General features: G+C 48.7%; 1 protein-coding gene across 5 annotated transcripts in view; it reads right to left on the bottom strand.

The window, feature by feature from the left end:
• Nucleotides 1-22276, bottom strand: part of NINL (ninein like) — a 114415-nt gene that overhangs the window by 40061 nt on the left and 52078 nt on the right. For 3 of the 5 annotated variants that reach the window (XM_065920895.1, XM_065920894.1, XM_065920896.1), the window contains exons 2-5: nt 11461-11878; nt 6519-6615; nt 1640-1812; nt 1079-1145 (exon numbers count right to left, since the gene is read on the bottom strand). In XM_065920895.1, coding sequence (XP_065776967.1) covers nt 1079-1145; nt 1640-1812; nt 6519-6615; nt 11461-11643 — 520 coding nt within the window. In that variant the 5' untranslated portion in view covers nt 11644-11878. Of the gene's footprint in view, nt 1-1078; nt 1146-1639; nt 1813-6518; nt 6616-8755; nt 10471-10549; nt 10762-11460; nt 11879-22276 lie in introns of those variants that run through there. The other 2 variants (XM_065920898.1, XM_065920897.1) reach the window with 2 other exon arrangements.

Genomic DNA, 22276 nt, shown 5'->3' with positions numbered 1-22276 from the left:
CTAAGCCTGTGGCCTGCAACTAGAGAGAAACCTGAGCACTGCGATGAAAGGTCCCAAATGATGTATGAAGATCCTGCAGGCTACAGCTGAGATCTGACAGCCAAATAAATACATTTTAATTTAAAATTAAATAAATAAACAAAGGCAGGAACCAAGAAGAGGGAAAAGCAATTCTGACACCAGGGCGTGTTCTCAGGGCGGGCAGAGAGGGTGAGTAAGTCCTGTAAGGTCTGACATTAGTGTCTGTGCACGAGTGTCAGTTCTAACCTGGATGGAAAGAAGAACCCCAAGCTGTCTCTGGGGAGAGAGCTCAAAATCACTCAGTGAATAACCTCCCCGGAGCCCTTCCTCTCGTCCCCTGGATTTACTCTGAGTCCAGTTAATTTAGGAAGTGATTTTTGGACACAGAGAGGTCCACCTGCTTTACCCAGTAGCACAGACACGTGGTTCACTCACCTGACCTCCCCACGCTCAGCGCTGAGACAACAACAGCCTCGGCCCTGAGGACCACAGTCTGGACGGTGCTCAGCACCGGTGCAGACCTCTCACTCAGGAGAAGCCCCAGGTCAGCTCTGGCCTCCCGCTGGAGCCGTGGTCCTGCACATTCTGCCCTGTGACTCACTCTGGTGAGAGGCGTCCTTAAGGAGCCCGCACACCCGCGTGCTGGTGCACCCAGCGTTGCTGAGCACACCTGTGACTGCCTTCCGGGAGCTCCGCCAGGCTCCCAGGACCAGAGCCACGTCTCGCCCTCCACGTGGGGCACAGTCAGGGCCTCTGGTGAGTGGGGAGGCTGCTGGCCCAGGCCTGGCACATTAGGAAGGAGTCCCGTGGCCCATGCTTGCTGGTCGGGAGGATCACTGTGACCCTAGCCAACCAACTAGCTGCTCTCTTAGCCAGCAGTCCCTGCCCAAGGGTCTGACCTCAACAATCTCAGAGCTGGGACCTCCCCAGAAGAAGTGCACGCCAGAGAGACCACCCACACTGGGCACCTCCCAGGAAACTCTCCTTCGCTGGCAGCCTGCTGCCTGACAGCCCAGCACTGACCAAAGGGGGCATTCACCACAAGGCCAGGCTTTACCTTGGGCTTCAAATAATTCATTCTGAGGCTCCTTCGCACTGTCGGCTTCTTCATCAGACTTGAGACTCTGTGGAAAATAATAAAGAGAAGGACATCAGCCACGATTAACCCGCAGAGGGTGGATCTGCCCAGTGGATGTCCTTTCTGACACGAAGGCCCAAAGGATCCCACAGTGGACACCTCAAGGAGTCTCACTGTGGGCCCTGGAGGCATCCATCACAAGTCTGCCAAGTTGTGCAGGGTGAGCCTTGGTCCAAGTGCTGGACGCGGGTGACCGTGGCTGTGGCACACCTGCTTTTTCTGCCCTCAGCCGATTAACCTTCCCTCCTCCTGCAGGGCCAGGGGAGGGTGGTGAAGAGGGGATCCTCCGAGGCCCCCGTTTCTGAAGGAAGATGTTCTGTGGCCAGAGCTGCCCTGCTGACAGAGAGACCCAGAGACACCTAAAAACCGAATGAGGTCCCCAAATAGCCCCTCTTCCAGTGATGAGATGCCCTCTCCCATCCTCCTGTGTCATGTCATGTGAGTAGTGACTGGGGGAGGTGTCCGGGGGGGTCCACCCACCTCCACGCTTTCCAGGGACGCCGAGCGGCAGAGCTGGCTCCTCACACTGGGTCTGACCGGCTGCTCCGGTAAATCCGGGGCTTCACCTGCAGCGCCACAGGGCTCGGGCTGGCTCCGACGGCCGTACCACTTAGAGCCGCTCATGTACTTTGGAGGCACGGCATGGAAGGCAGCTGGAAAGAAAATGGGAGGCAAGTGGGGCTCTTTAAAACAGACCCTGGGCCCACTTGTGCTTATGAAGATGCAGATTCAGAGATGCGATGTGGCTCTCAGGGACAGACAGAAAACGCCAGAAGAACACAGGGAACGGCCAACGTGAGGCTGGGGCTGAGACAGCTAGGCTGGGAGACAGGACTTTCCATCCTAAATGCTTGGTGTTGCTTCAGTGTTTCCAAGCAAAATATGCTTTTGTTATATGATAGAAAACTAATTAAAAAAATCTAGCATTTTATACAAAGAAATAACCTTCCAATAATCCAAGTGCTCTAGAGACCAGAAGGTCACTTCCCACCCACCTGACCCCACCTCACTACAGCACCCCACGTGGACAGGACACAGAGGCAAGGACCTCAGCACAGCCAGGCAGGCTCAGACTCGCATGGGTCGAAAGTCGGGGGCAGAGGCAGGTGTGGACTTCGGCTAGGGATCCATGAGGCTCCCTCAAGCCCTATTACACTCCTGCACTTCCTTCTTCCCTCCTTACCTGCCCACATCTGCGGAGCAATGGGGACTCCGCAAGCAGAGAAGAAACGACTCTGCCTCTGCAGGAATCTGAGTGGCCAGAGAGACTGGGGAGTGGGGGTGCGGCCTGGGCTGTGACCAGGAGAGAACGCGGGTTCGAAGGGAAGCACCCAGAAGGGGCCAGCTGGAGAGAAAGGCAAAGGGTCCCAGGAAGCAAGGCCAGGCCAGGAAAAGAGACCTTTTCACCCAGGTGGGTCATGGTCCCAGGGACTACCTACCACCTCGTCTCTCTCCTCCTCACCTGAAACTGGCCCGTAGCCTCTGACCTTGGGAGCATCAGAGGAGGAGGCTGGGTCCAACCGGGCCTCCAGGAGAAACAGTGATGCCAGCAATGCACAGAAACTGAGGACAAGGAAGGAGTCTTGGGAGGAAGATGCCGAGTTCCATGTGACAGAGGACATCTAGGGCAGGATGACCATGTTCCCGGACCCTGTGAGGTTATCATGGGCAGGGTCTGGCCCTGTAAACTCTCCCCACGTAGGAACTCCCGGGGCTGCTGGAGAGGAGGAGCCGTTCCCACTGACAGGGAGCAAACGGGAGGCTTGAGCACCCCATGCAGGGAGCAGGGGCCTGAATGCAGGCTCCGCACCTGCTCTGGTTTCTGTCTACACACAGGCTGTGGCTGGTTTCTGAGCAGGGAGCAGTGGGAAGGGAAAGGCCATGTCAGCTGGGAGTGGGCAGCGGGGACACACTCGGGAAACCAGGGGCGCCTGACAGCACACGGACCCCCGTCTGGGGCTCAGCCACTCGCCGCTCACTGGAGGTCATGACCCAGCACCACGTCTGTGCCCTTGGCCTGAATGGGCTCCTGCCTCTCCCTCCTGATATTCCCCAGTCCGCATCCAGAGGCCCCCCTGCCCTTGAAATGGTACCCCATTCTTCCTTGTTTCGGTTTCTCAGCACTTTCCTCAGAGCAACTAGACGCCCATAAATCACACACATTAGGACCAGTTCATAAATGTTCTCCCAAAGTGTCACCTCCTCCCTCCACCAGGGGGAAATGCATCTCCAGGAACGTGTCCACGCGACAAATCAGGCCAGGAGGGGGCAGCGTCTCACCACCCACAGGGCACAGAGCTGTGGCCTCTCAGTGGGAACCTCTGGGGGTCACGGCCAGTCCCCACCCGCTGCCCAGACGGCCGGCAGGCCACAAGGTCAACCGAGCCTTGTGCCTCCTGTGTGTGCATATTTATTCATAGGAGCAGAATGCCAAACTCTGCAAGCTAAAAATGCATTGGTTTAGGATCTCCCAGGTGGTCCAGTGGTTGGGACTCTGCGCTGCCAATGCTGGGGGCAAAGGTTCAATCCCCAGTCAGGGAACTAACATCTCACCATGCTGAGAGGTGTGGCCAAAAGATTAAACAAGCCAAAAAAAAAAAAAGAAACCAACAAAAATATTTGGTTATGTGTTCTGTGATGGCCTTCACTGAAGGAGCAGAACTACTAAGAAGCAGAATGTTCTTCAAAACCCCAGCCATTTGGCCCCAGGGTGCCACGCACCTTCCTGGAGCATCAAAGAGTGTGTTTCCAATCGTGGCATGAGTCGCTGGGAAGGACCAGCAGGCAGATTAGAAAGCCGGAGAGAGGGACGCTGTGGATTGGCCGGGGAGGCAGGGATGAAGCCCATGGGGGAGACCGCGAGGGTGGCCCGCATGGGAAGCACACAGCCCCGGAGGGGGGGGCAGGGCTCCCTGGGCTCTCACAACAGGGGCCGCCCGTGAGCACCAGCCCTGGCCGAGCCTCCTCAGGCAGGCCTATGACTGACCCCCCCACTGACTGGATAATTGAGGAAAGTCTGAAAATTGAAAGAAGAGAAAAACAACACAGAACAAAACGGGGTTGGCAGAGAAAAGCACCAGTCACGAAGAGGACACAAGTTGAGGACTCACAGGAGTTCCGGCACAGAAAAGGGAGCGATGACACGGGCGTGGCCTTTCTCAGGCACCTTCATGTCCAGGGTCACAGGACCACACCCCAAGTTGGGAAAGCCAAGTGGCCTTCTTCCCACCTCAGGGAAGAGAAACGTGAGACAAAGCAACCAATGACCGGACCCTGCAGGTCCCAGGGCGGCCAGCTGACAAGCCGATTCCTCTCCTGGTCAGACTCCTTCTGCACCGCCCCCCACCCCGTCACGCCCGACCCCCTCATCAGACAACTCTCCAGTCAGGTTCGTCCCCAGTAAGGCTCCTCTCCCCTGTCAGACTCCTCCCCCGGGGCAGACTCCACCCCTGTCAGTCTTGTACCCCTGGTCAGACTCCACCCCCCTTATCAGACTCCGCCCCCTTATCAGACTCCGCCCCCTTATTAGACTCCTGCCTCAGCAACCTCCTCTCCCCCAGGTCAGGGCTCCCACGTGGCTCCAGCAGGGGGCGGTGGGACACCAACCGATTTCAGCCCCAGGGGAGGCCGCAAGTGCTTCCCCAAGGGCCTAGCTCCAGACTGGAAAACCTCACCTGAGTAATGGGAACGATCAGCCATAGGATTTCAGGGGTGGGGGGCGCTGCGGGGCTCACTGGAATCTACATGAAAGGTACATAAGCCCCAAACCTCCCAACGGAACCTGCTGCCCCAGTCATGCACCTGCTCCTGACCAAGGTCCCTCCCGGGGTGTGGGAGCAGACCAGGGGCCTGTGCGGGTCAGACACCTTGAACTCCTGCCCCGTGGGGGAGGGAGAGACCCGCTGGCCATTGCACTCTCCCTCCCAGCACTCCTCAGATGCAACCTCGACGGGTCATCCAGCCAGAGCACGGCAGGCGCTGCCAACCAAGGAGCTGGCGCATCTTCTAAACAGCACGTCTGCCATAACCTTCCCACTGTACCCACAGTCCATACCTCCAAGCGGGCCTCCCTCCAGAATTCTCCCTTCATGTCCTGACCAGTATCAAAGTCCTCCTTCGCTAGTTTTGAAATATTACCTTTGTTCCACTGGCCCCACTGTAAACCAGGACTCTGACAAGTCCGAGAAGTACAGATCACTATCATCTGAGACAGAAGACAGGCAGACAGCTGCTTCAACTGGTGGCATCCTGCTTGCCCCACCAGTCTCTCAGCCTGGCCAGCACTTTATACCTGCACTGCGCTTTTGATGATCAAATTCTTCCACCTCTCCACACCCACTTTATCTTGTCTACACCCTTCACTGTAAGGACAGCACTAGATATTACCTGACATGTAGGAGATTGTGACTTATAATAAATATGAATTTGGTCTTCCTCCCATCCCTTGCACAGCTTCTAAAACTCTTGGAATTTCCTAAGTAATGAGAGCAACCACACCCAAGTTTATGCTGATGAGGTGACTTCGAGAACCACACCTTGACATGGGCTGGTTGCCAGGGAAACCAAGATATGATTAGAGTTTGGAACTTTCAGCCCTACCCCTGACCTCTAGGGAGATCAGAGGCTGGATGTTGAATTCAATCACTTATGCCCTATCACTGGATCAGTCATGACTGTGTAATGAAACCTCCATAAACCCCAAAAGGACGGCATTCAGAGACCTTCTGGGTTGGTGAACACGGGGAGACTGGGGATGAATGAGCCCTGGAGAGGGTGTGGGGGCTCTGAGCCTCTTCCCACAAGCCCATGCATCTCTCACCCCAAGTTACATCCTTTTGCAATAAACCACTGATCCAGTAATGGGTTTCCCTGAGCTGCTCTAGCAAATTAATTGAACCTGAGGAGGCCGTGGGCACTTCCGGTCTTTAGCAGTGGGTCAGAAGCACAGGTGACAAGCTGGACTTGAGACTGCTGTCTGAAGGCATTGCTGTCTTAGCCTGTGGGGTCTGCAGCTGTGTCCAGGGGCATGGTGTCAGAATAGAGTTGAACTGCAGGACGCCCAGATGGTGTTGCAAAATGGCCTGGTGCAGAGGAAACTACACAGATCTAGTGACCAGGAGTGCCAGGGTATTCAGATGATTTTGTGCAGTGCAGACGAAAACACGAGAGTTTCCCCCTTACAGAACCATTTCACAAATAAGGAAGCCAAAGAAGAAAAAAACCCAGGTGCTGCAGTCCATGGTCCCAGTCCATGCAGCTGGGGATCATAGACCTGCTGCATTGTTCAGGTACAACATCATATTCCAGAAGTCACAGAATCACGCAAAGAGAAGTAAAGAAGGCCATGAAGGCCTCTTACCTGACTCCAAAGACCCACTGTCTTCATCTGAGGAGGCAAGACCAGCCTGTGAGGACAACACAGCCACAAAACCGTCCTTAAATTCCTCGAAGTTAACCTGTGAATTTGAGAAAAGCGGTCAACACTGCCTTTGACAGGCCACATACATAACACACTAGCCTTTGGAGTTTTCTCAGATGGAAGATCTTATGTTGCCTTCAGCACTGAGGACATTTATTTTTTCAAATATTTACTTAAGGTTTTAAAAACCTGAAGATATAGTAAGGCAATTAAAAGTGCATCATAAGCCCATCACCAAAAAACACTATTAACAACTCCATAAAATGAAACTGGATAACATAGTCAAAAAACAGTGCAGAAAAGAGGTGTCTGATGACCACAAACATTAACACATAAAGAAATATCCATGCCTTCACTACCCACCAAGAAAGAGAACATGCCAGCACCTAGGCTAGTCCTCCACCAAGGTTCCTTTCCTGATTAAATCCCTCGCCCCTACACCGGGGGGAAAAAGCTCTGAACACTCACACATATGTCCTAAGTGTTTCTCTGGAGTATACGCACCTAAGAATGGGATTGCTGGGTCACAGAATATACATTTATATCCTCTTGGCAAATTGAATCTTTTGTCACTATACAATGCTGACCCGCTTCAGTTCACTAATGCTTTTTACCCTAGAGACTAGCTTTCTAATGGAGTTTAAAAGTTTCATATCAACCAATTTTACCCTCTTCAGGGACAACACAAAACCTGTCTGATAATTTGTGCCTTGGTTATCATTTATTTTAACTCCTTACAAGATATTTCTGTTTTATATAGCCAATGTTCATTTAGAATTATTCAAATATTTGCCACTTTGTTTTTCCTTTCTTCCTTCATTTCCTACCTTCTGCCTGGGATAGGCTTCCATCTATCTATCTGAAATAGATCTTTGAGACTTACATTTTGCTTAAGGATGCTGGTGCTAAGCTCTTTTAGTGTGATTGTCTAAAACATTTTCATTTCACTTTGATTCTTTTTTCAGCAAAAACATAATTTATTAAAAGAATATTGGAAATGATCCAGATGTACTTAAAGAAAATGGGTAAATAAACTGTGACTCAGTCAGACAATGAAAGACGACAACAGGGGAAACAAAAGCACTGGCAGAGACAATACTTGGACCCTGACCTGCACTCTCTGAATACAGACTGCAGACGTGATACTGAGTAAGAGAAGCAGAGTATGCACTGAGCATGTGCTGTGTGTATGTCCACCTGTAGGAAGTTCAGCAACAGGCAAACAAATCTCTGCTGTTCTCATCAAGACAGTGGCAACTGCTGGAGCCAGAGGGACCCCAGGGGCACCTGAGGAGGGATGCAGGATGCTGGGGCCCAGGGCCGCTTGCAATGCATGTTCACTGAGCTGCACACTTCCCAACTCTTTTCTCTGCCTGTGCTTCACCTGACCTCACACAGAAAGAAATCAACGCAGGAGATACTTGTAGGTCAAAATGTCACCAGTATGTGCTAGAGAAGCAGCCCTGGGGCTCTAGTTCCAAGCATGCTTCCCACACCTGGCACAGAACTTGAATGAGCACATTTCTACTGCTGCCTCTGAGCACTAAATGCAGCTGTTGGCTGTGGAACGTCTCTGCCTGGGTTATACACTATCAGAGTTGAAGGTGGACTACTTATAAGTGTGTTTATCTTCTGGCTCCCCACCTAGCATGTGGTCTCACGGCTGACACATTGTAAATACTCAACAAAGGTCTACTGGATGTGCTGGTCTCTATATCCTTCAAAACTGAGCAGAATTCACCTTCTCAAGGGGACATTCTTTCACCTTTTTTTAAAAAAAAAAAAAATCTATTTCTTTATTTTTGGCTGTGCTGGGTCTTTGTTGCTGCAGGCTTTCTCTATTTGTGGCGAGTGGGGACTACTCTTCTTTATGCTGTATGGACTTACCATTCTAGTAGCCCTCACTGGAAGGTGGGTGTGAATTTGCTAAACTGCTAGTATGACACATGTCTGAAACTTCTTTTTTACGATGATACATCAATTTCATCAGGTAGATCTATTAATTTATTGTTGTTCAGTCGCAGGTCATGTCCAACTTTTTTGCGACCCCATGGACTGCAACACACCAGGCTTCCCCTGTCCCTCATCATTTCCTGGAGTTTGCCCAAGTTCATGTCAATTGATTCGGTGATGCCATCCAACCATCTCATTCTCTGTTGTCCCCTTCTCCTCCCTACCTTCAATCTTTCCCAGCATCAGAGTCTTTTCCAATGAATCAGCTCTTCCCATCAGTGGCCAGAGTATTGGAGCTTCAGCTTCAGTATCAGTCCTTCCAATGAATATTCCAGGTTGATTTCCTTCAGGATTGACTGGTTTGATCTCCTTTTGACTCAAAAATCTTCTCCAGCACCACAATTCAAAACCATCAATTGTTTGGCACTCAGCCTTCTTTATGATCCAACTCTCACATCCATACATGACTGCTGGAAAAACCACCGCTTTGACTATATGGACCTTAACTAATCTTACATTGAAAAGGCTATGTCCAGACTTTTGCCACGTGGATCAATATTAGAAAGAATACTCTTGCATAGCTTTCATTTCACAGAGATATTGTATTGCTTTCATTTTTACATTCCTAGCTTCTAGATGTTGCCTAGCACATAATAAGTGCTCAATATTACTTGCTGAGGGACTTCCCTGGTAGTCCAGTGGCTAAGACTCCAAGCTCCCAATGCAGGGGACCCAGCTGCACTGCTGGTCAGGGAACTAGCTCTCACACGTCGCAGCTAAGAGTTCGAATGCCCCAACTAAAGATCCCACGTGTCACAGGGAAGACTGGTGCTAATAAATAAATAAATATTTTAAAAAAAAATCCAAAAAACTTCTTGACTACATGGGAGCAGAATGAAATGCCCATTTTGTTTGATCCAATCTCAGATTTCTTTTGTGTCTTTGATAATACTTACAAGCTTTCTTCTGAGCCATCAAACAGGAGGGGATTTGGGAATTCTCTGGTGGTTCAGTGACTAGGACTCTGCACTTTCACAGTCAAGAGCCCAGTTCAATCCCTGGCTGGGGAACTTAGATCCCACAAGCTGTGTAGCATTACAAAAAAAAAAAAACAAACAAAAAAAGCAGGAGGGAATCTGATGGCTGAGTGTGCTGCTGTTTTATCTGATACCATTTGACTGTGTTTCTGTGTCCTCTCCCTTCACAGCTCACAAAAGGATGAAGGGCCAGGATAAAAAACATCAAGGAAACCAGGTAAGCTGTTTATGCTGTTTTAACCAGTGCTGATTTTCATAAATGTGCCTTTTACTCACCTAGCCCTCGAATACAATCCTAGGTGATATCAAGAGGGGCTATAACAGGAGCAATCAAAATCACACCCGATTTTTTTTTTCTGGCCACACCACGCATGGCATTGGCATCTTAGTTCACCAGCCAGGGATGGAACAAGCTCCCCCTGCAGTGGACACACGGAGTCTTAACCACTGGACCACGAGGGGAGTTGCCACACGTGAGTCTGAAGTCCATAAAGAAAAAGCAGTAGAGGGAAAGTGACCGAGCCAGGTGGGGTGGATGTGTGAGGCAGAGCCCTTCTCGCCCCAGGAGCAGCTCTGATGACAGCACCAGCCACACAGGCTCTGGGGGAAGTAACAGGAGGCAGATTCACCTCGAAGCTCCCCTGGGGCCAACAGGGAGGGGTTTTAGGTGGTTCTTTATTTCTTTCTGCCCAAGAACCAACTCAGGAATCTTTCCGGGCTAGATATTTTTTTTTCTCATTCAAAATGAGAGCAGTTTTATTGAGTTCTGTGGGGGGGGGGGGGGGGGGGAACAGTCTTCCTTCTAAGGTAAGATGACCAACACAATTATAGGCACTGCTTTTTTTTTTTTTTTTTTGCAGACTGTGGGATCTTAATTTCCAAACCAGGGTTGAACCCGGGCCCCTGGCAGTGAAAGCCCAGATTCCTAATGACTGGCCCACCAGGGGATTCCCAGGCACTGTTTTAAAATGAACACGTTACCTCCCTGCTGGTCTAGTGGTTAAGAATCCGCTGCCAATGGAAGGGACATGGGGCTCGATCCCTGGTCTGGGTAGATCCCTCAGGCTGTGGAACAACTAAGCCCAAGCACCACAAATGCTGAGCCTGCACTCTCGAGCCAGGGTTCTGCAACAGGAGAAGCCACTGCCATGAGGAACGAAGAACGGCCCCCACTCCCTGCAACTGGAGAAAGCCTGTAGGCAGCAACGACAGAGGGCAGCCAAAAAAAAAAAATTCATTAATTAAAAACAAAATGAATATGTTACACCTGGACACATTTAAGAAACAGGAACAGTAAGAAGCTTCTCAATGTTCCCGTCAGGAAACCAAGGCCTGGTCCAGGCTCCAGATGACCTTTCTAGGTGACCTCGAACTTCCTAGAGAAATGAACTCCATGCACATTTTCTTCCTGTCTGGGACAGATACACTCAGAGGGCACCACTGAAGGTAGGGAGCCTTGGTTCCTGCAACAGCAGTGCGCGATGTTTTGTCCAGGTGCTAGATGAATTTCACGCTGGGCAATTTTATGAGACAATCTGCCTTCGAGGTACTTCGAACCTGCCTCCGAAGGACCCAGCACGTGAGCTGCACACAGATCTCTGTTTTGTGAACCATCCATACCAACCTTCCACTCTCCGGACAAATCAGCCAAACATCTTTCTGGAAAAATGGAACAAAAACAAATCTGTGGAAGTCACTATGCTTAAAAAAGGGCAATCTTAAGAAACCTCTTTCTACAACACAGGAGTTCCATAAAAGGAAAAACAGCATCCCACTTCCTCCTAACTTTACTTTGATGAGTATCTCTACTCAACTGGTGTTTCTCAGATGTCCACGGCTGTCACCACAGGCTCTCTACGCTTTCCTTTGCAAGAATGAAGTCCAGTACCCACCCTGGCGAACTGGTTGTTTCCAAGAAGTGTGTGCAGAAGGACAGGCAGCTGTTTTTCCAGATGGAGCTTCAGGCAGAGCTGGGTCAGCTCCTCCCGGTCCAGGAAGCCTGTCCCCGTGGTGTCACAGCTGCTGTAGATGTCTCTAAGTTGCGAAACGTAGTGGTTCTCTTCCTCTTTATCCATCCCATCGCAGACTGCGTGCAGGACAGGAAGACGACGTGCCGTCGGACTGACCCTCGCCTTCCTCCACTGTCCTGAGGCGCCAGGCAGTGTGGTCCAAGGCAGGGTAGGAGCTGGGGTGTGGGCACCAGGGTCCTCTCAGGGTACGTGAGGCTGGAGGAAGTCAGGTGAGGCTAGAAATGTGTTCACAGGGAGCCCGTCCTCCTTTACTGGCTTGAAAAACCAGAATTACTTTGTTCTGTAAAAAAAAAAAAAAAAGTACCTATTATAGAATAATCAGAAAAAGAAGAGGTAAGTATAAAGAGGACCAAAGTTATCCAAAATTTCATCACCTAAAAAAATATCATTATTACTATTTTGGCAAACATTCACTCTGTTTTTTTCTCTATGCACTTACACACAGGACCTGCTAGATGCCTGGCACTCCTGCCCTAGGATTCCAGTCTTGGGCAGAACTCAGGTGTGGGGCTGGAGGTCAGAGGGCACCGAAGGCCCTCTCAAGAGCAGTGACAAGCCAGCCCCATCCTGAGAGAGCTTGCTGGACTGTAGCCCCCTCCCAATTCCACTCAAGGGCTGATTCAGGGCCGAGGGCCCCCCATCCTTAGCCCACTGTCACCCCGGTCATGCCAGCTTTGCCCATCACAGTTGAGTCTTGGCCATTCAGAAACACTTCTTTTCCTCTTCTTTCCCTCATCCCTAGGAAACTGAGACCCTGACCCAACAGAGCAGGCGCTTTGTCTTCGGCCATCCAGGTATACGCCATTAATATGATTCAGACCAGCATTCTACAGGTCAGGTACAAAAGATCTTTCAGGTGCCCTTTGCTAGGATACTTCCTAACCTCCATCCAAGGTAAGGGCCAGATCAGCCGGTGTCGCAGCCCTGCTCCCTGGCCACCGGGGTGGGGGCCCGTGAAGGGGGACACCCCCTTATCTCTCCATGCCCTCGCGGCATGCTGCGCCCTCAAGGGACCGAGCATGGGCGATCGACTGTCTTCGCCGCAGGCCGGGAGGGTCAGCTGGGTCCCTGGAAGCTCCCCGCTTCCTCGCTTCGTGGGTTGCTGTTGCTCTGGCTCCTTAGGCTCCCCAGGTGACGCTAGTGGTAAAGAACCGGCCTGTCAATGCAGGAGATAGAATTATGAGATGTTTGTTGGATCCATGGGTTGGGAAGATCCCCTGGAGAAGGAAATGGCTACCCACTCCAGCATTCTTGCCTGGAGAACCCCCATGGACAGAGGAGCCTGGCATGCTACATACAGTCCAAGGGGTCGCAAAGAGTCAGACACAACTGAAGCGACTCAAGCACAGCACACACTGCTTTCAAAATGCTGGGGAAAATAGTGGGAGAAAGGAGTCACTGCTTCTGGTCATGGGAGCCCTCCTTCTGCCCCAGGATGGGGGTCTTTTTGCAGCCAAGATTCCACATGGCAAACCTTAGCACTGAGATGGGCCAAGAAGGTTTGGAAAAACTGAAAGGGTGCCTCCACTGGGGATATACGCTGGGGCTCAGGTCTGTACCACAACCACACTGATGCTCCCTGGCCTCCCCAGGACTCAAGAGTCCCAGAAAAGGGCTGGAAAAGTCATCGGACACTCTAAATACCTCGGAACTATGACATCCCTTCTATTGTGCTCATCACAACACGACTGACAGCAGAATCACCACGCTGCACACGGTCCAAAGGTTCCCAGTTGCTCAAATCCTATTTCCAGAAATGCTTCCCCTCCCTCCCTCCCAATGGGGAAAAGGGATCAACCTAAACACAGAACAAGAAGGTGAGAAGGAGAAGGGCTTTAACCCTGTCCCTCCCAGCAGGGAGCCAGGAGTATATCACTTCGACTCTGTTCAGACTCCCCAGCCTGTGTATGGGGGCAGAGAACACTGTCCCCTAGAACCCCCACGCAGGACCCTGGGAAGAAGAAGACAGAAGGGACCGTCAGGTGGGGTCCAGTGCCCAGTATTGCCCACCCTTGGCACCCAGGCCTACTCACCCATGAAGCGCAGGCCTCACAGCCAAGTGGTCGTTATAAATAATAGAACGTCCAAGGCCCTCTTCAGTTTCTCTCTTCACCCAAACTAAATTATTTAATCCTTTCTGGATTCTACAAATACATAAAGGTCCGCACATGGACACCACCAGAAAGCCCAGCCACATTCAGCATTCCAGATAAAGAGAAGCCCTTGGCTTATCACAGTTTGATTCTTTTGAAGTTGGAATCTGTAGATTCTCAGTAATTTGAGTGCTATAAAACTTTATTTAAAATGGGAGCATAAACTTTGCTACCAGGTGAGGCAAAAACCCTGTTTTCATCCTGGGGAGAAAACCCTGCCCTCAAACAAACTGAATACCAGTTAAGAAACAGTGGTTGACCAGCACTCTGCAGAACCACGCAGCCCTCTGGAGGCCATGAGGGAAGGCCATGCATTTAACTGATGCATAGCGATGAAGGAATTTAATCCATGGCCCTGGAAACCTGCTGGGTATCAAGACAGGGAGGGAGAAGAACAAGCATCTGGGTGTGCTGTGTGGACCCAGAACAGTGCAACCCAGAACGACTTCAAACAAGGTCCTCCAAAAAACCCTGTAAAAGTGTGCTGACCCAGAACAAGCAGCACCAAGGTCGCATTCTAGATGGCATGTTCCATATCTGGAGAGATGTTACAACTCTGAATAAATATTGAAGCCCAGCCTTGGGTTCCAGAAGAGCAGGTCTGGGCACTATGTCAAACAGCCTTGGGGTTGGTAATCAACCTTCACACTTCAGCAGTTCTGAGCTTTTAGGATTAATCTTTGTATTAGCTGTTTTCATGGCTTTTTTTCTTATTTTTCAAAACTTATACTATTTACTTACTTTGCCAAGGTTGGCCCTATCTCAGCGATAAAGCTTGAGAGGCCATCACTTTTATCAAAGGGATTTTTCATTCCCAACAATATAAAAATAAGTTGATGCATCATTTAATTGGTGATTAATATCGTCTTTGCTCTTCTTACAAAGAGGAAAAGAGACTGGGCAAACTAATGCAGGGGGCACATGCCACATGGCAAGGTCAAAAAAAACTTTAAAAGTGAGAAACAGTAGGGAGCGGTGACATCATGCAAAATGGCAAGGGACGAAACCCCACCAGAGCAAAATAGAGCCATAAAGAGGGACTGGAAGGAACTATTTGAAACTCTAGAACCAGATCAGACACAGCAAGGTGATGAAAACAGGCTGCTGATCTTCCAAAGAGAGTGGTGAGCAGGAGCCAGTCACCACCCTTGATGCTGTGGAGACCAGAGCCGTGAGGACAGTGGCCCAGAGTCCTTTGGCTGGAACCAGAACGGGCAATCGGGACCATGTCACCCAAAATCCAGGGTTGTATGTTTTGCTGGTGACTGAGGGCTTGGAGCAGATTCTGGCCTTGGGGTCAGCTTCCTTGGGCTGCAGTAGCTTCCCTCAGAGTATCTCTGTTATGGCTGTTTAGTCACTCAGTCATGTCCGACTCTTTGTGACCCCATGGACTATAGTCTGCCAAGCTCTTCTGCCCGTGGGATTTTACAGGCAAGACTACTAGAGTGGGTTGCCATTTCCCTCTCCAGGGGCTCTTCCTGACCCAGGGGCTGAACCTGTGTCTCCTGCATTGGCAGGCGGGTTCTTTATCACTGAGTCACAAGGGAAGCCCACAGATTATCCAGGAGAAGGCTAAGGCGAACAGGAAGACTCTGTGGGGAAGACCTTCGTCAGGTCACCGACTGACTGCAGACACAGCGGGATAGAAACTCCAGTCACCACGCACAACAAAGAACACACTTTGTAAAAATAACTTAGAAAACTCACAAAGACAACTGTTCAGTTCAGTTCAGTTCAGTCACTCAGTCGTGTCCGACTCTTTGTGACCCAATGAATTGCAGCACACCAGGCCTCCCTGTCCATCACCAGCTCCCAGAGTTTACTCAAACTCATGCCCATTGAGTTGGTGATGCCATCCAGCCATCTCATCCTCTGTCATCCCCTTCTCCTCCTGCCCCCAACCCCTCCCAGCATCAGGGTCTTTTCCAGTGAGTCAACTCTTCGCATGAGGTGGCCAAAGTACTGGAGTTTCAGCTTCAGCATCAGAGCTTCCAATGAACACCCACGACTGATCTCCTTTAGGATGGACTGGTTGGATCTCCATGCAGTCCAAGGGACTCTCAAGAGTCTTCTCTAACACCATACTTCAAAAGCATCAATTTTTCGGCACTCAGTTTTCTTTATAGTCCAACTCTCACATCCACACATGACCACTGGAAAATCCATAACCTTGACCAGACGGACCTTTGTTGGCAAAGTAATGTCTCTGCTTTTTAATATGCTATCTAGGTTGGACAACTATAATCCTTAACTATAAAAATCATTAATATCTGAGGTGTGGGAGAATCATAATGTCCAGATTTCAATAAAAACTTACAGAGACACACACTAACTGGAGTCTTTTTTACAGTAGAATCAGTGTGGTTCATTTCATTCAATTTATTTTTGTCTGCACTTCATGGCCTGTGAGATCTTAGGTCCCTGACCAGGGATAGAACCTGATCCCACTACAATGGAAGCACAGAATCCTTCCTAACTGCTAGACTGTCAGGGAATTCCCTATACTAGAATTTCTAAATTCAACTCTCTGCACTTCCACCCAAATATTAAACAGCAGTTGCATGGAATAAGCAGTGATAGATTTTCCTCCTGAAGGAACCACAGTGAGCAAGTGCAATGGAAGGGCATTTGCTAAAACAGACTTCTGATTCTAAAGACCCCCAAAATAACTTTTACACAGTTTAATCATTGCTGCCCAATCTCCCTCAACATGATGAATTTTTTCAAGGTTTTAAAAAAAATTATTTATTTTAATTGGAGGATTTACAATATTGTGGTGGTTTTTGCCATACACAGACATGAATCAGCCATGGGTGCACATGTGTCCTCCCATCCTGAACCCCAATCCCACCTCCCTCCCCACCCCATCCTTCTAGGTTGTCCCAGAGCACCATTCAATCATCCCATGATGGTTGATGAATGGGTGCCTTTCAATCATCCCATTTCACAGATGAGGATCTGATATTGTACACTTAAGCACAGAGGTAGATTTCCTCAGTCGGCTGAAGAACATGGATGGATAGGACAAGTGCAAAGGCAGGCTGAGAAAGGAACATCTCCCGCCACTCCAAGTGTGTGGTACTTCTTTAGCCTCGAGGTGAGACCCTCTATAAGGGAAATCTCTACCGATGCTTATAACTGTATACACTGTATACAGCTCAGTAACCAAGGAGCAGCCCCCATGGATTCCCCACTGTCTTCTTCTCCTGTCTTAGACTTTGATGGTTTTCAAGGGGTACCAATGAGGTAAACCCAGGCAGCTGGAGCTCCTTATGCTGACCATTCACAGCTCCATTCTCTGTCTCAATGGCATTAAGTTAGTAGGCCAAAATCTGCTCTGGGAGGACTATTTACACCACAGTCATTGGAAAATGCTTCAAAGTAGGACTTTGGGGGTCAGTTGTGAAAGCTTTGTTAGTATACCACACCACTGGCTAAAATTTGACTGATCATATCATGTTTTGATAGAGACTGGAGCAACTGGAATGCTCAGAACTTGTTAGTAGGGGTATAACTGGCACAACAGCTCTAAAAACCTGCTCAGTTTTATCTTCCAAAGCTAAACACATACCCACCCTACAACATGGCAATTCAACACCTAGGTTCCAACTCAACAGAAACGATAGACTTGTGCACCAAAAGACATGCTTTCTTAAGCAACATTATTCATTGTACCCTAAACTAGAAGCAATCCAAATATCCATCAATAGTAACAATATAAGTGGAGACTTCCCTGGTAGTCCAGTGGTTAGGACTCTGCGCTTACACTGCAGAGGCCATGGGTTACATCCCTGGTTGAGGAACTAGGGTCCTGCAAGCCATGTGGCCAAAAACAAACAAACAAACAAAAGTAAAAAAAAGTAATTTGAGGCATATTCTGGGAAACTGTAAAGCCATGGAGAGGAATGAGCTACATAACAACCTCAATCTTATAAACATGACAGAAGAAGCAGATATTGCAAGATTCCACTTGCATTAGGTTCAAAAGAAGAAAAAATTAATCTGCAGTGTTAGAAGTTAAGATAGTGAGACTTCCTTGGTAGTCCAGTAGTTAAGAATGCGCCTGCCAATGCAGGGGACATGGGTTTGGTCCCTCATCCAGGAAGATTCCACATGTCACGGGGCAACTAAGCCCAGGCACCACAACTACTGAGGCCTCATGCCCTAGAGCTCATCATCTGCAACAAGAGAAGGCACCACAATAGGAAGCCTGATCACTGAAACTGGAGAGCATAGCCCCACTCCCCACAACTACAGAAAGCCCAGTAGCAGCAGTGAAAACTCAGTGCCGACCAAAAAAAAGGAAGAAAGAAGACACTATCCAAAAAAATGATTAGCCATATAAAAAAAAGAAGAATACCCATCTCATTCTTTTCAGCAAATTCCAAAAGAATCAGAAATTTTAACCAAAAAAAAAGTAATCTAGGAAACACCTAGAATGAAATGCAACTTCTTCATCATCCTTAAAAGAGTGGGAAGTTTGGGGAGTTGGCTTAAAAGTCAAAATTTCTATGAACAAAAGAATAAAGTCAGAAGATAAATGCCAAGCAACAACAACAACAAACAACAAGGTACTATACACTGGGTGACTTAAAACAACAGAAATGTATTTTCTCACAGTTCTGGAGGCTAGAAGTCCAAGATCAAGCTGTTGGCAGAGCTGGTTTCTTCTGGGATGTCTCTCCTTCCTGCTGTGTCCTCACGTGGGCATCCCTCTGTGTGTGTGTCTGCATCTTAATCTCCTTTTCTTACAAGACACATTCACACTGGGCTAGGGCCACCTGTTGGGCTGCACCCGGAGGCCAGCAAGCCCTGTAGCTGCCCAGCTGTAGGACCAAAGAAAGACACCAGATACAATGATGGAGACATCCACAGTTTATCGACCTTTCAAGTTTGAAGCACAAGGTCCTCAAGAGCTCTGCTGCCACTCTTGGGATGACCCAGCTAGTAGGCCTGGTCGTGGAGCAGCTGTGAGGCTTCAGTTAAAGTGCTTCAGCTCTTGGAGCTTGGGCTTCCTGAGACATCAAACAAGGAGGCCAAACCTCACGGCCCAAGGCACCTTCATCCTGACATCCTGGTTCTCTCAGGTCCATCATGGCATCTTTGGGCTCCATTCATCACCGAGCAGGAGTCCAGGGAATGAGGTCTCAGGGACACAGGCTGCAGGGGCCATGCTTCTTACACCTAGAACCCTGGAACGGTCTCTGCCACAGACACTGTCTCCTGTCTCCCTCTGGCCTTTGCACGGAGTCTGGGTCAACATCTGCTCAGTCTCCCTTTCTCCTTCCCTCTCCTGTCCTGGGCTGGGGAAAGGCGACATGAATTGTTCTTTGACATCCATGCAAACACTGGCAGAAATGCACTATTAGCAGCAAGCCAATGACATAACCAGAGGTACTGCAGCACAGCGCACGGTGGCCACACAGACCCTGTCTTAACATCAACAGGGAAACGCCCGGACACTCCAGAGGTCCAGAATCGTCTGTTCAACTACATCTGCGTCATTCTTTCCAACCAACTACACAGTGTCCTAAACGCGCTGAAATGTTCTTTAAGATATGCCTACATGACTCTGCATATAAGTTAAATGGGGTGGTCATTATTCAGCAGGGCCCAGGAGGCAGAATGTATCCCCAAATATGTTTATGCTTGTTTTTCTTTTATGCTTATATTTTCAAATGAATCAATATTTAAAGATATAAAAATACACAGAGAAAAATGCTCTATTTTTTAAAAATTTAAATAAAATATCTTTCAGTCTGTATTTTCCCCTGTTTCTTGCCTTCCGTGCATATTCAAATTCTCCTTTACTCTTTAAAGCCCCATCTAATGTATGACAAAACCCACTGAAAAATAAAAAATAAAAAAATAATAAATAAATAAAATTTTTAAAAAAATAAATAAAAAAATAAAGCCCCATCTAACCATTTCTAGTAAGTCTTCCCTGAGAGCGCGAGCTTTTGTTGGACCTCTCTTCAGAATCCCACAGAACTATCTTTTTTATTTTTTAAATTTTTTTGGCCTTGCTGCTCAGCATGTGGAATCTTAGTTCCCTGATGAAGGATCGAACCTGTGACCCCTGCAGTGGAAGACCAGAGTCTTAACCACTGGACCACCAGGGAAGGCCCACCATAGCACATCACGCTTTTTTTAATCATCTTCCCCTGCATGATCTGGCATTTACAGTGCAAGTTTGTGCATGTATGAATACGAATATGTGATCTTCCCACGTACAAATAAAATCCTGGAATATTGGGGGAAAAAAATGTGCCTACATGGAAAATGTTGAAAGCCAGGTCAGTCTCAGGACAGAAACGACAGTATTTAAAAGACTCTAGCCCAGCTCACTGTACATGTGACCATTCACAAACATGTAGCCAAAGATGAAAATGATGTGGATCAGAAATGGAATCAAAGCTGATAGAACAGTGAAAAAGAACATATATTAATAAACAATCCAACATAACGTAACAGAGGGCACTGGTCTCTCTTTTCCAAACAGTTTGGCTCATATCACATTTACTCAAAAGAGAAGAGTCTAAAAAAAGAAAGAAACAAAGAAAAGGGACTGCCCAAGAGACACAGAAAGGTGAATGAAAAAGTTATTGCCCTTAAGCCTTTTCTTTTCTCCTTCTCCCACTTAAGTAAACCTACCAGAAGAATATGTAATATGTAAAATGTAATCTGTAATCCTCTGGGTTTGTAAGGTCAACTGCTCCTTTACCCTACTAATCAAACACTGAAGTGGGTTCCAGAGATTTTATTCCAGCTGGGTTGGCACAACTCAAGAGAGACACCATCCGCCCACGATCTTCTGTGGGAATCAGGAGGCCTCCACGCCCGGCCTCGGCCTTTGGGTTGGAGTCTACTCAGCCAGGCCTGGAAATGCCCCCTCAGAAGACTGGAAGAGGCCTCCCTGGAAAGATCTATGCCCAGCAGAGATGAACAGGGGACGAGCAGGTTCTGGGAAAAGGAAGGAGACACAGAGGAATTCAAACCAGTTCTCTGGTCCATCCTCACAGCTTCGACGGCAGGTTCGGGAAGGGCCCCCCTGGTGCACTGTTAGCCTGGGGACCCAGCAAATGAGCAACTTCACCTCTGACAAGAGCCCCCTGAAACAGGGCAGCCCCACACTGACTCATCTCCTCACTTCTGCATGGGAGGATCCGGACCTCGGGGACCTGCCGTGCCGTCCTGCTGTTATCTCCCATCCTTGATTTATGCTAGAATCTTTTTTTTAATTATTATTATTTTTTTATTTATTCATTTGGCTGTGCTGGGTCTTAGTTGCAGCATGTGAGATCTTCAGTCTTCACTGTGGCACTCAGGATCTTTAGTTGCAGCATGTGGGATCTAGTTCCCTGACCAGGGATCGAACCTGGGCCCCCTGCATTGGAAGTGCGGAGTCTCAGCCACTCAACCACCTGGGAAGTGCCCAAGCTAGAAGCTGGCCTCAGAAGTACTTTGGGAAAAGAAGTGCGTGATCTAAGGCACAGGCTGGAGGAATGGCATTTTAAAGGGAGCCGTGCACTGACGGGCCACGGGTGTCCTGACTTCTCTGAGCATCTGTGTCCCTAACCAGTGGCCTGTGGGCAACAACAGGGAAGGTATTTTCCCACTGCCTTTACGATGAGAGACACTTTATATATATAACCAATCAATACTGTGCTGGGTTTTCGATGCCACACGCAGGCTTTCTCTTTATGGCAATCAGGGGCTACTCTTCATTGCAGGGCAGGGCTTCACCCGTTGCAGAGCACAGGCTCGAGGTGCACAGGTTTCAGTAGTTATTGCTTGTGGGCTTAGTTGCCACTCGGCATGTGGGGTACTCCCGGACCAGGGATCAAACTTGTGTCCCTTGTAATAGCAGGCAGATTCTCATCCACTGTACCACCAGGCAAGTCCAGTTAGAGGCAACTTTGAAAAAAAGAATCATCCCATGGCAAAGATACTTCCCTCTGATTCAGTGGCAGTGCACACTGGCTTAAAGTAAATCCAGCTGGGTTTGCATGAAAACATGGGTCATGAGGAAAGCCAGGATAGGACCTCAATCTTTTAAAGAAAAACACAGGCTGTGCACCCCAGATTGTGTGTGCCTGAGTGCAGAAGGGCTGGATGTTTTATGCCAGAACCTAATGTTCTTTTCATTGGTGCCTATTCTACTCTAAACATACCCACTAAGTTAACGTTAGTTATTACAGCTTTTATTTCTATAATTCATTCTTTTATAATCTATTACAACCTTGTAAATATTAATAGTTCAGCTTGCTGACAACATCCTAAGTCAAAACCACATGTTGAGATGAATACAAATGTTGCTTGGTTCCCAAAAAGGCCAATTTGTTCCAGTTCACTCACACACCAGGTGGAGCAGCTAAAACTTTGATAGAAAAAAGGTTTGATAGGTTGCCGAGTTTGGGGCAACCACAGCAACTGAAAAATGAGTGAGGAATCCTGAAAAAAAAAGAGAAGGAAAGACAGAAAGCCCCAAATTCTGCAAATGGCTCCTAATTCACCAGACAACC

This window comes from Muntiacus reevesi, chromosome 2 (assembly GCF_963930625.1).
Source record: "Muntiacus reevesi chromosome 2, mMunRee1.1, whole genome shotgun sequence".
Lineage (NCBI taxonomy): Eukaryota > Metazoa > Chordata > Mammalia > Artiodactyla > Cervidae > Muntiacus > Muntiacus reevesi.
The sequence above is the reverse complement of the archived record's forward strand: the minus strand, read 5'-3'. Positions and strand labels throughout refer to the sequence as shown.